The sequence below is a fragment of the Mus pahari genome, chromosome 15 (assembly GCF_900095145.1).
Source record: "Mus pahari chromosome 15, PAHARI_EIJ_v1.1, whole genome shotgun sequence".
Taxonomy (NCBI): Eukaryota; Metazoa; Chordata; class Mammalia; order Rodentia; family Muridae; genus Mus; species Mus pahari.
Genome location: NC_034604.1, coordinates 17727407 through 17742957, shown reverse-complemented (window position 1 = coordinate 17742957; position 15551 = coordinate 17727407). Strand labels below are relative to the sequence as shown.

General features: G+C 40.6%; 1 protein-coding gene across 2 annotated transcripts in view; it reads left to right on the top strand.

Annotated features, from left to right (window-relative positions):
* The window catches only part of Ccdc178 (coiled-coil domain containing 178), a 358443-nt gene that overhangs the window by 145475 nt on the left and 197417 nt on the right, over positions 1 to 15551 (top strand). For both annotated transcript variants that reach the window (XM_021214517.1, XM_021214519.1), the window contains one exon: positions 1390 to 1549. In XM_021214517.1, the coding sequence (XP_021070176.1) occupies positions 1390 to 1549 (160 nt within the window). The remainder of the gene's footprint in view (positions 1 to 1389; positions 1550 to 15551) is intronic.

Genomic DNA, 15551 nt, shown 5'->3' with positions numbered 1-15551 from the left:
AGTTGCTTTCACTCTTTATTTCTCTCTGAGTTTACTCTTATTTAGTAACTGGGAATTGTTAGCTTTTTCCACATATATAAACCTTCTCCCTCCAGTATTAATAATATCTTTCATTAATTCTACACATTGTTAGTGTTTGTGAGCCATGTTTAATAATTTACAGTTGCCCTCTACCAGTTTTGAGAGAAGAATTTAGAAACAGATATTCCATAGAATGCCTTATCATCAGTTCACATCTCCCTTTTTCAGAGCCCTCTTGTGAGCTCACCTCATGAAAGAGGGACGTTCTCCGTGAGAATGTTCCTTGGCTCCTCTGTAGTGGAGCTTGCAGGCTTACACAGTGTCCATGTGCTCTCATGTAGAACCCACTCATGCTCTCCTCCTGTACTCATGTCCATTCTGTCTCCTCTTAAACATTACGCTTGCATACTGATTAGAGGAATATTGACTTATCACATTAGGAGTTTTATATATATATATATATATATACATATATATATATAAAACTATATATATAATATATTATATATTATATATTATAATTATTAATATAATATATTATAATATATTATAATATATTATATATTATAATATATAATATATATATATATATATATATATATAAAACAGCACATGGGGATAATAAAAGTGGTCCTTGGAGATAGCTTAATGAATAAAACACTTGCTATGCTTGTTTACTTGCTGAGCATACTTGATAGCCTAAGTTCTTACAACAGGAGAGAGCCTCTGACTCCACACAAAAGCTTTCATTCACACCCATGAACATCACCCAAACTCACACACACACACACACACACACACACATACACCCATGCATGCGCATGCACACACACACAGGCATACAAATAAAAACAATTAAACAATGAACTATGCAGGGTCCGATACCAGATCTTTAGTGGAATCCAGTCAGTCTACTCCACAGATCTTTATTTAGTGATGTTTCCAACATGACCATGGTCGTTCAACTATTCTCTCCAAAAGACTAATTTGCCTTTGCTCCATCATGTTAGAAAGTAAGAAAACACATTGCTTAAAATATTAATACCTGAAACAATAGTATGGGTCTAAAAGATACAAAGTTAAACGTATATGCTATGCTAAATCTATAAAGATCTATATTGGATGCAGATCTTATTCAGGTTTTGTATTAGGTGCTTGTGCCATTGCCATGAACTGACAAAAGTCTCCATGACTGTGCAATTCTTCAGAGATTATTGCGTGTCCTGATCTCAGGTCAGCATTAGCTGCTATTCTCTTAGCTTGTTTATTGTTGACACTATTGTCTTACTTACTTGCCGTTGCTGCTTAAAGGCTAGTGGTTTTCCTTTCGTCACCACCGAGCTCACATATGAAACTCTTTCCCCACAGGGAAGAGTTCTTCAAGCTGCAGTTTGACAGGGAGCACGTGCATGGTGTATATGACCATCTCGCGAAAGAGAAGCAGTACTGTGAAGAGAGGATCTTTGATGAGGAGAGGAGGTTCCGAAGGCTTATAGACATGAGGAAGAACACCCTGAAGAACATCAGGGTGAGTCCTAGTGAAAGAAACATATAACCCGTATTTGAGTGTTACAAGTAACACATAACACATAAACACTATTTGAGTGTTACAAGTAACTGGGTAAGTGAGAATTCCTCACATTCGTTCCTTTAAAAACGTGTATAACATTTTGAAATCATATACCAAAACGTAAGTCCTGCATCTGAATTTTATTAATCAAATTATACAAAGCTACACATATTAAATTTTATTTAGACTATAACTAAATGCAGGCATTAATTCAGAAATTACTATCCCACTTTATAGTTTACAATCATTTTATAGTTACAATAATTGCAACTAACTAGTAAAAGTTTAAAAACACATTTTAAATCATGTTTGTTGAGTTGTGCAATGAGACAGTTCTGAAAACAAAAATTCTATTTATTAAAATTAATTTTTGCTAAACTACTTAAGACACTTGTAATATTTCATGATACACTTTTATCAGTTATTTTAAGCCTACTAATATTCTGTTTTGATAAATGTATTTCAAATTCCTTTTCTTACATAAAGGAAAACAGACTTAATATTTTTTAAACTGGCCCAAATATATCCTACATGAGTGTTTGTAGTGGTTTTGATTCATATTGTGATTAAATTATTAAGTTAATCATAGTTTCATAAATAGTAATGGTGACAGTCTTTTACTTGAATATGGCTATTATATAGAAAAGAATTTTTTTTTTCTTTATTAAAAACTGAAAATAGTGGGCGCCATCTACTGGCAATACATGATGCCTCCTCCCTTGTGAAGAGATTCTGGGAGCCCTGGGAGCCAAGTCTCAGGCATGTAACCCATGGGGACTGGAACAGTGACACTAAAAACCAACTCTTGTTACAAGGCTAAGTTACTGAGCACTATTTCTCACCCTGTGTGTTGTTGCAGCGGTAGAATCACTTCCCTGATTTAATCACTTTTTACAGTCCTCCTGGTGCTGAGCACTTGTAGGGAATCTCAACAATCATTCCTTGAGCAGAGGTTTGGCACTTCACAGGAACAATAATTAATTAATAGCAAAACAAAACAAAGCAAATGAGACAAACAAAAACAAAACAAAACAAAAAAAAACAAAACAAAACAAGCAAAACGCTCAGTGGAAGAGTCTTGAAAAAAGTATCTGAACTAACCGGCGGCTAGCTTACTGAGATCTGCATTTCTTTTCACCCAAAAGTCACTTCTTCCTTTCCCACTCCCAAGTCTCCATGTGAAAGACTCTTAGACGCCTGGTATGGCTCCATTTTGATGAGTTCTGGTCTTCATCTTGACCCCTTTGACTGTCTCACAGGTAGGTGCCTGTTTTTGTCAACTAGACTACTGTGACCATAATACTTCTTTTGATGACAGCAGCTATCGCTTTCCCCCTATGTCTTGAAAGTTCAGAACTCAGAGGGGCACGTCAATAGAAGCTAGGGACATGACTGAATGAATAGGTATACACAGCCATGCGTGTGTGGATGAATGCTACCTCCTTTGATAAGTTTGTTGGCCACATACATGCATAATAGTAGCAAGAAATGGGGGTGATTTCAAGACTATTCTTTACCATTCTCTCTTCTCTTTCCCACACTCCTGCTTCCATACTTCCTTCATCAAATGTGAAATGTTTTCCACACCTTCTATCTGCCCTCATGAAATAGTTAAATCCTCTATTGATTTCTAACCTTGAATAATTCTTTGGAATACCCCATTATTAATGCTCAGCAAGAACCTGAATATAAGAAATTGATTCCTAACTGCCTTAGATATATCTATCCTAATAGTTAGCCACATGACCCAAAGCATAGTGTTCATATGTGTGATGAGAAAATTCAGGGCTCGCTGATGACCAAGTCTTCTCATTAGGGACATTTTTTTAACATGGGGTCCACATTAGGGTTTTAGTGGTAAACAGTGTGGTGACACACTCTTGTTCCTTCCAGCAAGCATGATGTCATTCCTCTTTAGAAACTGAGTAAGTTCATACATACCTATGTAAGGCAATCCAAGAAGAGAAATACTATATGAAAGGTATACTTGGTGTTATTGATACAGACATTCCCCTTAGGCAGAAGAATTGATCACAATTATAGATCACATTTAGATATTGTTTAGGGAGAAAACCCTATAATATCTACTGTAGTGTTGACCAAGCAAGTAAAAGATTTAAATGTGCAAACAACTAGTAAGAGAGTCAGACACTCCACCCCACTCTGCATTCTTGACAGCACAGTCTTTCCCCATGCCAAAGCTTCTCTCCTGTGTTTTTTAAAATTTATTTACTTATTGTTGTTGTTTGTTTGTTGTTTCTGGCAGCCATGCTCTGCTCTCTGGAAGATGCAATAAACTACCCTAGGAGAACAATTACCACATTGGATCCATACACAGGCTCTCTCGCAATGTCTTCCAAAATTTATTTTACTCCTTAACATTGCTACCTATCTCCCTGTGTAAGGAGCTACAACTTCTCCTGGTTAGAGGACTGAAACATTGGCCAATTTTCATCATTTCTTCACCTTTTCACATGGAGAATGCTTAGCTTCTAGCAAAGTGGAAAAGCCACCTTATTCATCAGACAGGACCTAAATAGCAAAAATTAGACTCCTTTAACCTAAGCTTCAATTTCAAAGCATATTACGACATGCAAGTTAGTTCTATGGTTGCCTACAAATCGTTTCTTCATTTTCCAACCATTTGATAAGTGATACTATGCTCACAGCACTCCATGCTGAGTAATGAAATCCTATGAATTCAAACCTGCACCATCAGAAAGATGATTATGTGAAAATAGGTGAAAGTATCATGACAACACTCAAATAGTAAATTGTGACCCTCTTCCAATTACCAGAAATATTAATGGTTATTATAAGAAAGAAAATAACCACATATTCTGTGGTCTCAATAATGGAAAATTGACACATAATGAATCCATGAAGCAGAGGAATTGACAAAGGAATTTCCCTAGCATGAATAATTCTCCTTACTGATAAAGAAACCATTTTAACATATCATGAAAGTTCTTATCATGAGGAACACAACTCACACAATGAATGTCTCCTTTACAAGTGTCTCTGATATGATTACATTTCAATTTGCCACACATAATAACATGAATTTGGCTCATCATTTTCCTAAAATCTGCAGCTGATTGAGAAAAGAACGTTTTAATTTTAAGGACAGGTGACAAGAAGTTCTGATTTTGTATCAATGAACATGGTAGCTTTACGAAGACCCAGCTCTGAAGTTATCATAAGCACTTAGAAATCACGAGAATGCTGCTAAGTGGAGCAGTGGTTCTTAAATATCACTAAACAATTCTGAATAGTTGATGTACTAAAGAGCTTCTCCTTCTCTTTGCATCTTTCTGCTCAGTCTCATAATTATTGCTAATGCGATGTTGAAACTCTATGTGAAATTGGAATAGAATAGAAAAATGGGCCACCATTTTTAGCTTTATTTTCCCACAGCAGCTCAGAGGCACCTCTTACAGTCTCTGGCTATCTGCCTTTTCAAATTTGCTATGCCTAGTTTTCTATGTAACAATAATACTTTGTGAACATAGTTTACACATTAAACTTTTACGGTTGCTTTGCATTCTTCATTAAATTGACATTTTTTTTTTTTGTGGTGCCTCATCCACTGCATGCTATCAGTAAAAATACATAATTTCTTAAGTTTTTATTAACATATATTAATTATGCATTATGGCAGGCTTCATTATGACATTTCCACACATGCACATAATGCATTTTGATAGTATCCACACCTCATTAGCCCTGCAAAAGCCAAACAGTGGTACATACCCATAACCCAAGAGTTAAGGACAGATTCCTGCAACTCAATGGGCAGAGAGCTCATTTGCATCATTAATGTCTAGGCTCTGATACAGAACCTGTCTCAAAGAGTAAGGTGGAGAGCAATCAAGGAGACCACTCAGTACTGACCTCTGACCTACACACACATGTACACACCCAAGGAACAAGTATTTACACCACTCACAGACACACACAGATCTGATCTTTTATGTGCTATTGTGATAAGATGAATACTTCTGTTTCCTATGACATAAAAATGATTAACATTTACTGATGATATATGCACTGCATCAGAGAGGAATGTAGTATACTACATGATGTGGTACCAGGGAAGACTTTTGGAGTAACACCGAGAGCTTATAATGATCAGGGTCCAGATTTTTTCCATAAATTTATTTATTCATTATACAACTCAAACAAAGCCCACCTCCTTCTAGCCCTCCCTACAGCCCCTATCCCCATCTTCCCCTCTCTTCTCCTCCAAGAGTGGGAGGTCTTTCCTGGGTACCATGCCACCCTGGCACTTCCAGTAACTGTAGGACTAGTCACCTTCTCCCACTGAGACCAGACAAAGTTTCCCAATTAGAGAAGCAGTCAGGCCACAGAGGGTGAGCCCCCACTCCAGTTTTTGAGGGACCTGCATGAAGACCAAACTGTGCATCTTCTACAAATTCATGCAAGAGTAGGGAGGAGGGATGGCGCTAGGTCAGACTATGTATCCCTGAATGTTCTTTTGTTGGTGTTTCAGTCCTTGAAAGCCCCCCAAATGTATAGGTTCGTTGACTATTGGTCTTTCTGTGGAGTTCCTATCCCCTCTGTGTCCCTCAATCCTTTCCCCAACTCTTCCAAAAGACTTCCCAAGCTCTGTCTAATGTTTAGCTGTGGATATATGCATCTGATATTTGGTCAGTTGCTGGGTGGAGCCTCACAGAGGCCAGTTATGCTAGGCTCCTGTCTACAAGCATTATAGAGTATCATTACTAGTGTCAGGACTTGGTTCTTGCCCATGGAGTGGGTCTCAAGCTGATCCAGTCATCGGTCAGTCATTCCCTCAGTCTCTGCTCCATCTTTGTCCCTGTGCTTCTAGGACGGGCAAATTTGGGGTTCAAGGTTTTGTGGGAGGGTTGCTGTCCTTATCCTTCCCCTGGGAGGTCGGCCTGGCTACAGGACATGGCCCCTTCAGGCTCCATCTCACTGCCAGGAGTCTCAACTAGAGTCCCCCTCATAGGCTCCCTGGAACCTCCACTATCCCAGGACTCTGACAAGTCTTGGATGTGACCTCCCATCCCTTGCACCTCATCTACTCCCTGATGATTTCATTTCACTTTCTGGATCATCTCTCCCCTTCTCTCCCTACACCTGAGACCCACTCCCAGTTCCCCTCCCTATCCCCTCTCCCAAACAGTTCCCTCCCTCCCTCCACCTCAGATTACTATTGTAGTTCCCCTTCTGAGTGAGATTCAAGCATCTTCCCTTGGGCATGGCCCCAGACTTTTGTTGTTGCTCATATAGGCAGAATATAGATGACTCTGCTGCTAATGCTGAGAAGCATTGCCTAGATGTGCATGTGAGGATTCTAACACTGATAACAGGATACTTCATGTCATGATTATCTATAAATAGAGTATATGAATTAAAGAATACATGTGAACCTGGATTTACTTGAATGTGTCACACTTGGAGGAGCTGCTTAGGGCTCAGTACCATATTAAAACTTAGAATCTAGAACTCAGGGAGCAAGAGTTTAGGTGTGGATGCCCTTGTAGAAACTACAAGCGCAGATGCTGAATCAGAGACTTCAAGATGAATTCACAAACACAGGAAAAATATAGCAAAGCATAAGGAGAGTTGAATCTGCATGAGATGGAAAGGAACGCAAGAACAGAAGCAACAGGCCTGGAGGCTGCAGCCAGCACATGAGATAGAGGCTGTGACAGCTCAGAGGTAGAGCCACTCCAGATGAAAGTGAAGTAGGAAGGGTGACCACGGATATGAATGGCTAATGGCTTGTGGAATTGAAGTTAACATGATTTGCGTAAGTCTATAAACTCCAAGATTAAAATGTTGGATAGGTCATCCAGACTGATATTGAGGTAAAACATGATGGTTGTGGAATGGGGCATAGGCAGAGGGGCAAATTCCTTTAGCCGGACTCTTTTCTAGAGTGTGAAATGACCAGACATTCATTAATATACCACATTTGGATTTCTGGTGGTATACTGTCTTCTATAATCACATTAAAACCAAGAAAAGAAGGATTCGTTTTATGAAAACGTAGGGAATTGTGGTTTGGAAAGAATAATAAAGAGTCAGGATGGTACCAAAAACAAAACAAAGCAAAACAAGAACAAACAAGCAAAACAAAAACAACAACAACAAAAACAAGGCAAATAACCTAGGCTTTCTAGAGTATGGGGACCATGAGAAGAAAATATTCTTTCTAGCCCCAATTTAGTTAACGTAAACAGCATTCTATAACAAGGATGAAGCAGGATGTGTATGCAAGCCATGTTATCAGGAATGGCACACTCAGAGTTCACTCAGAAAAGGAATAGACTGGAAAAATTGTCCAGTTTAATTAATAAGTAGAAACTGAGTTCTTACTACATGCACTGTGCAATTCTTTTTCCTCTGTATTGAAAGCAGGTTCTTTTCTCATACAATGTATCCTGATTAGAGTCCCCCCCCCCCCGCTCCTCCCAGGTCCTCCCTACCTTCCCTCCCATCACCGTCCACTCCATTTCTGTCTCTCACTAGAAAAGAACTAGCTACTAAGATATAACAACAATCATAAAAAATAAAATATAATAACATAAAGCAAAACCCATCACATAAAAGTTGGACAAGGCAACCTAAAAAAGTGAAAAGAGCCCAAGAAAAGGCAGAAGAATCAGAGATGTGCTCATTCATATACTCAGGAGTCCCATAAAAAGATATACCAAGCTGAAAGCTATATATAATACAGAGGAACTGGTGCAGAATAGGGTAAGCCCTGTGCTTGCTGCTTCAGTCTCTGTGAGTTTATGTGAGCTTTGTTTAATTAATTTAGAGGGCCTTGTTCTTGTTCTCCTGGTGTCCTCTGTTCCCTCTGGCTCTTACTCTTCCATGGGTTCCCTGAGGGGGTTGACAGAAACATTCCTTTTAGAGCTGTGTATCCCAACATATCTCTCTCTCTCTCTCTCTCTCTCTCTCTCTCTCTCTCTCTCTCTCTCCCTCCCTCCCCTCCCCCTCCCCTCCCTCTCTCTCCATCTGTGTGTGTGTCTGTGTGTGTCTGTGTGTGTGCGTGCACCTAATGCCTGCCTATGTGTCTGTATTTGTAACTATCTGCTGCAGGAGGAAGCTTCTCTGATGCTGTCTGATAAGGTGCTGATCTATAAGTACAGCTGAGTGCCGTTAAGAGATCCCATCATCAGCCACCAAACCTAGATACTAATGCTCATGCTCATGCCGGCAAGATACTGCTGAAGGGTCCCTGATATTGTGGCCTCTTGTGAGGCTACGCCAGTGCCTGGTAAACACCGAAATGGATGATCACAGCCAGCTACTGGATGGAACACAGGGTCCCCAATGCAGGAACTAGAGAAAGTACCCAAGTACCTGAAGGGGGCTGCAACCCTGTAGGTGGAACAACAACAGGAACTAACTAGTACCCCCTGGGTTTGTGTTTCTAGCTGCATTTGTAGCAGAAGATGACCTAATCGGCCAACAGTGGGAATAGAGGCTCCTTGGTCTCCCAAACTCCATATGACCTAGCACAAGGCTAGGCCTGGGCCAAGTAGTGGGAGTGGGTGGGTAGGGGAACAGAGGTGGGGGGAGGGGTATGGGAATCTTTCGGGATAGCATTTGAAATGTAAANAAAAAAAATAAAAAAAAAAAAAAAATAAGCACCAACAATAAATCGAGGACCCAGAGAGTGGGCTGAGGAGAGAAAATACTGGAGCCTATCACTGAGCCTGAGTAGGAGAGACCCAGCTTCCATAAGTTTTGCCCTGCCCTCCCCAAACGCACGCTGAGGCAAGCACACACCCTCCCCAAGACAAAAAATAAATATAAAGTTTAAAAGAAAAAAAAAAAAAAAAAAAAAAAAAAAAAAAAAAAAAAAAAGAGATCTTTTAAGACCAGTAGTATTTGGTTTTACCCTAGAACTTTGAATGATATAGTCTCTGGTTCTTGGTCACTCATTTGTTGGGAATGGGTTCCATCTTGTGGGGTGTAATTCTTATACCTTAGTAAGGGTTATTGACATAAAGCATAGACCCTTCATTCTAAGAGGTAGGACAACCTTTCAGAAAGACTCTGAAGTATCATTTTCAAATGCTGTTTCTAAACAGTCAATCAAAAGAACGAAGTGTGTACATATACATCTTCAAAGGATTGGAGTTATATTCAGTGGTAAATCACTTACCTATCATGTGCTAGTACCCTCAGTGCGTGCACGCGCGCGCGCGCACACACACACACACACGGAAAGAAAGACCTTTCCCCTTATCAAAATATTTAGAAGAAAGAAATAAAACTGGAACCTCCAAGCCTTGCAATGGGGTTATCTAAGCTATAATACTAATCACTCATTGCAGCATGTTATTTAAAATACACACACACACACACACACACATATATATATATATATATATATATATATATATATATATATATATATCATACATAATATATTATATATATATATACACTACTGAATATTAGTGAATACACTGTAACCAACAACCTAATTCCTCAATGAGCAGTAGCAAATAGCATATCTCACTAATTTTTATGTTTTGATTGTGGATATAATTAAAAGGATCTCCATTCCATTGTCCCATGACCCTGACCTCTTTCCTTTAAATGTCATCCTTGACTGTGGAAAACTGGGCCCAGCTTGCTTTAAGAAGACTTAGTGTAACCTAAAGACCCAGCAATACCACTCTGAGAAATATACCCAAAAGATGCCCCACCATGCTACAGGGGCACATGTTCCACTGTGTTCATAGTGGCCTTATTTGTGATAGCCAGAATCTGGAAACAACCCAGATGTCCTATGACAGAAGAATGGATACAGAAAATGTGGTTCATTTACACAATGGAATACTACCCAGCTATTAAGATCGAGGACACCCTGAGTTTTCCAGGCAAATGGATGGAACTAGAAAATATCATCCTGAGTGAGGTAACTCAGACCCAAAAGGACATACATGGTATATACTCACAAATAAGTGGATATTAGTCAAAAAGAAAAAAGTACAAAATGCTCAAGATACAGTCCACAGAACTCAAAATGGTCAACAAGCTGAAGGGCCCAAGTGAGGACGCATCAGTCCCACTTGGGATGGAGAAGAAAGCAATCACAAGTGGGGTGGAAGGGAGGGACCTGGGAGGGAAAGTGGGTGGGGATTGAGGGAGGAGAGGGGAACCAGATCTGGTCTGGGGTGAGGGAAAAGCCCTGAGGGCCAGCAGAAAGAACAGAAACAGGCAACCTCAGGAGATAGGAGGTTGGGGGACCCTCCAGAATGTACCAGAGACCTGGGAGGTGAGAGACTCTCAGGACTCAAAGAAAGGGACCTTAGATAAAATGCCCAACAGTAGGGAGAGAGAACTTATAGAGCCCACCTCCAGCAGGAAGACAGAGCATCTAGTGAGGTATGGGTTGCCATCCCACAGTCAAAACTTTCACCCATAATTGTTCCGTGTGAAAGAACTACAGGGATGGAAATGGAAAGGAGCCTGAGGAAAAGAAGGTCCAGTGACAGGCCCAAAGTGGGATCCATCTCAAGTAGAAGTCCCAAGGCCTGACACTATTACTGAGGCTATGGAGCGCTCACAAAAAGAGACCTAGCATGACTGCACTCCGGAAGACCCATCAAGCAGCTAAAAAAGTCAGAGGCAGATAGTTGCATCCAACCAATGGACAGAAGCTGCTGACCCCTGTGAATGAATTAGGGAAGGGCTGAAAGAAGCTGAGGAGGAAGGCAACCCTGAAGGAGGACCAGCAGTCTCAATTAATATGGATCCCTGAAATCTCTCAAACACTGGACTACCAAACAGGCAGCACACACCAGCTGATATGAGGCTCCCAACACACATACAGCAGGGGACTGCCAGGTCTGGGTTTACTTAGAGATGATGCACCTAACCCTTAAGAGACTGGAGGCCCCAGGGAGTTTAGAGGTCAGGTGTGGTGGGGGTTTGGGGATGGGGACATTCTTGTGGAGACAGGGTGGGAAGGAGGTATGGGATGTGGAACAGTCATTGGGTGGACCGATGGGCGGGAATAAAATCTGGAGAATAAATAAATAAATAAATAAATAAATAAGAAAAATTTAAAATGGATCAAGACAAAAAATAAATGAAATGCCAAAAACAAAACAAAACAAAACAAAACAAAACAAAACAAAACACAAAAAACAAGACTTAGTGTTGAAGAAGTGAGCTTATCTATATGGTTGCAATGTTCAAGAGCATGAATCTACCTAAAGTGATCTGCCAATTAGGGACCCATTTTCAGTTGCCAGAGGTTTTAAGTATCTGAGGCTTCCCATTGAAATCACAGCACTGTATGATTCCTCTTAGAGTTAAGCTTTTAAAAAATCTGGCCCAACACTCTGACAAAGTGTAGCACTCACTGCTCCGTGTGTATGTGGGGGGAATTGTTAACATTACCCAATCACGCTTACACTGTCTGATTTATTGGCTTGCAGAGAACACATATACCTGACCTCCTGAGGGAACCGCACATCTCAAATTTGGGTGCTATGATAATCATAACAGTTTGAGAGAAAATGAAATAGGCTATAAAGAGGAAGGGAATGAAATATATAAACTGTTGTATGGTGTCAAGATCATTTTCAGTACAATATAAAATAATGAAAATGCTTTTCGATAACCTTTGTTGATTTTTATAATGTGAAACACACTTTATGAAAAAGACAATGAATGTGCTAAATAAAAAAATTAGTGAAAAATATTTTTAGCTTTTGAGTCCAATTTCTGCATTCTTGTCCTTAAGTTTACATTAGAGTTAAATTCTTAGATAGAACAGATTTGAGACAAAAGATTCTTCCCTATCCTTACCTTTTATAAATTTAAAGAGCTCTTTTTAGTCTCATGTATAAGGCTCATTGCTTTCACGAGCCAATCCAGTGTGATATGCAGCAAGCATTGCATTTTCCTAATTTTACAGTTGCATTTCAAGAGTTTAAACTGAGTGACATTGAACAAGTCTTTCCCATCAACCCTCAGTTTTTATTTATTTATATGGTATTTTATTTATTTACATTTCAAATGTTACCTATTGCCTTTCCTGATTTCCTCCCCAGAAGCCCCCTATCCCATCTTCCCCCCTTCTGCTTCTATGAAGGTACTACCCTACCCACCCACCCACTTCTGTCTTCCTATCCTTGCATTCCCCTACACTGGGGTATCAAGCCTTCATGGAACCAAGGGCCTCTTCTCCCATTGATGCCCAACAAGGCCATCCTCTGCTACATATATGGCTGGAGCCATTGATCCCTCCAGGTGTACTCTTTGGCTGGTGGTTTAGACCCTGGGATCTCTTGTTGGTTGATATTGTTGTTATTCCTATGGGGTTGCAAACCCCTTCAGCTCTTTCGGTCCTCCATTGGGGACACTGTGATCAGCTCAATGGTTTGCTCTGAGCATCCACCTCTGTATATGTTAGGCTCTGGCAGAGCCTCTCAGGAGACAGCTATATCAGGCTCCTGTCAGCAAGCACTTCATGACATCCATAATACTGTCTGTGTTTGGTGACTGTATATGGGATGGATCCCTAGGTGGGGCAGTCTCTGGATGGCCTTTTCCTTCAGTCTCTGCTCCATACTTTATCTCCATATTTGCTCCCATGAGTATTTTGTTACCCCTTCTAAAAAGGACTGAAGGACCCACACCTTGGTCTTCCTTATTCTTGAGCTTCATGTGATCTGTGAATTGTATCTTGGGTATTCTGAGCTTTGGGGCTAATATTCACTTATCAGTGAGTGTATAACATGTGTGGTTTTTGTGATTGGGTTACAGTTTTTAAGATACAGGTGTGGGATTGTAATGGTCTCCCCTCCCTAATCACATAAATACCCTAAAACCCTTTGGTAAACTATTAAGACCTAGGTTACCATTACTGTGGATTTTGGGTGCCCAGGTGGCCTTCTCCTGGCCATTATCCTAGTATATACTAGACTCCACCAAAGGGAATTCAAAGCCCCATAGGACTGAAAGCACTTGAATACCTGGCCTTCTGAAGTTCAAAGGTAAACACAATACCAACAGTATATCTGTTTCTGCTCCAGAAATCACTTGAAAATTCAGGTTTTGTTCACTAAGAGCTCCTTACTCTGGCATGTAGAACACTCAGCTTTCAATTTCAGTTAGCACGTTTCTCAAGACTACAACCATTGCCTACACAATAGGAGGGTAAATTCAGGAATAATAGGGTAAAATAAAGTACAAATATAACTGCTCCTCTAAAAATAGACATTTGTTCACCGGGCCTCTGACATCTTGCTCTGTGGTCATCATACTTGGAATAAATGGAATTTAAATGATTCATCCAGAGGACACAGTCTCCATGGCACAAGACTGCCCTCAATGCAGACATCAGCTGGCTGTAAGTTTAGGAATCCTCACAACTACTCTTGAGCTTGATAGTTTTTTGGAAAAATCCCCTAGAACTCAGAACACTGCATATATAGCTACAGTGTCACCACATAGAGAAGATACAGTTAAAATTAACCAAGTAAAAGCAGAAGATCTACAGTCCAGGAGGGAGCTGGATTTATAGCTCTGCTCCATCCTTTTCCCGGTCATGTATGATGCTGACTCCTCTCTGACCTGAGATGGCACAGTACACATAGAGGAATGGTAATCAAGGAAAGCTCTGTCTATAATAGGATCTCAGTTATATATTTCCCCCTTGGCTGCCCTTAAGTCTACAATCAATTGTAGGAACCCCTAACATGTTTGAAGTGATTCATTGGGAGCAAACATCTCCATTGTCAGTCACAATGCTATGGTTAAAGCTCCCATGTAAGTAATCATATTCTAGGAACTTAGCGACACTTTTCAATAAAAAAGGGCAAAAGCCACACCTTCTTTCAATAAGGTTAGCTCTTTACTGTTTAGAACATAAATCCTTGCCCATATCTAACCTCTAGGTAGGGCAAAGAGAAATATGCAGAATTACACACACCTTACATTCTCTCTAGAGGAATGAAAAATAAACTGGAAGGCCAAATAACTAAAAATGTAAGAACAGTGCAAAAAAAGTTTTATTCTTTTTAAGAAGACATAATATTGCGTGGGTAAGGAGGGGATGGGTCTAGGAGAAGCTGGGATACGGTGGATGTGATCAAAACACATTGTACAAAAATTTCCAAGAACCACTAAAAGAATACACAAAACACAGTAGACTACCATAAGGCTATATTATTTACTATATAATCACCCATGATCATATATTGCTAACTATTTTATGTGTACATTTGTGTGTGCCTATTCATGTGTATGCAGGAGCATGTTTCTATGGGTATGTACACATGCTTTTGTGTGTACAGAGAGAGACAGAAAGAGAAGCGGGGCATGGCAAGCAAGAATGCAGTGCAACTAAGGCTCAGGGTTGCTCTTTTATAAACACTTGGTACCAAGTCATCCAGCACCTTTCCAGCCCTAGGAGAGGTGTCTGCCGGGGAGGGATCTCGGTGACTGAGCTGGTAAGAGAGCCATCTTTGCTCCGGTGCATGGCTGGGGAGAGGGCAGCCTGCAGAAGCGACACAGCTTCTGGGAAAGATCCCATTTCTGGCTCCAGACATCTGGCACTTTTCCCGCCCGAGGAGAGGTGTCCGCCCAGGAGGGTTCTCACTGCCTAAGCTGGTAAAAGAGCCATCTTTGCCATCTTTGCTCCAGTGAGTTGCCAGGAGAGGGCAGCCTGCAGAAGCAACACAGCTTCTGGGAAAGATCCTGTTTCTGGCTCTAGACATACCAGCACTTTGCCCGCTAGAGGAGAGGTGTCTGCCCTTGAGGGCTCTGACTGCCTGAGCTGGTTGGGGAGCCATGTTTGCTCCGGTTCGCCTAGGCTCCAGTCTGCACTGGTGAAAGTGTGGACTGCAGAAGCTACACAGCTTTGGGACAGACTGAAGCAACCTAGATTCTGGGACTGACCCTGTTTCTGGCTCCAGAAATTTGGGCACCT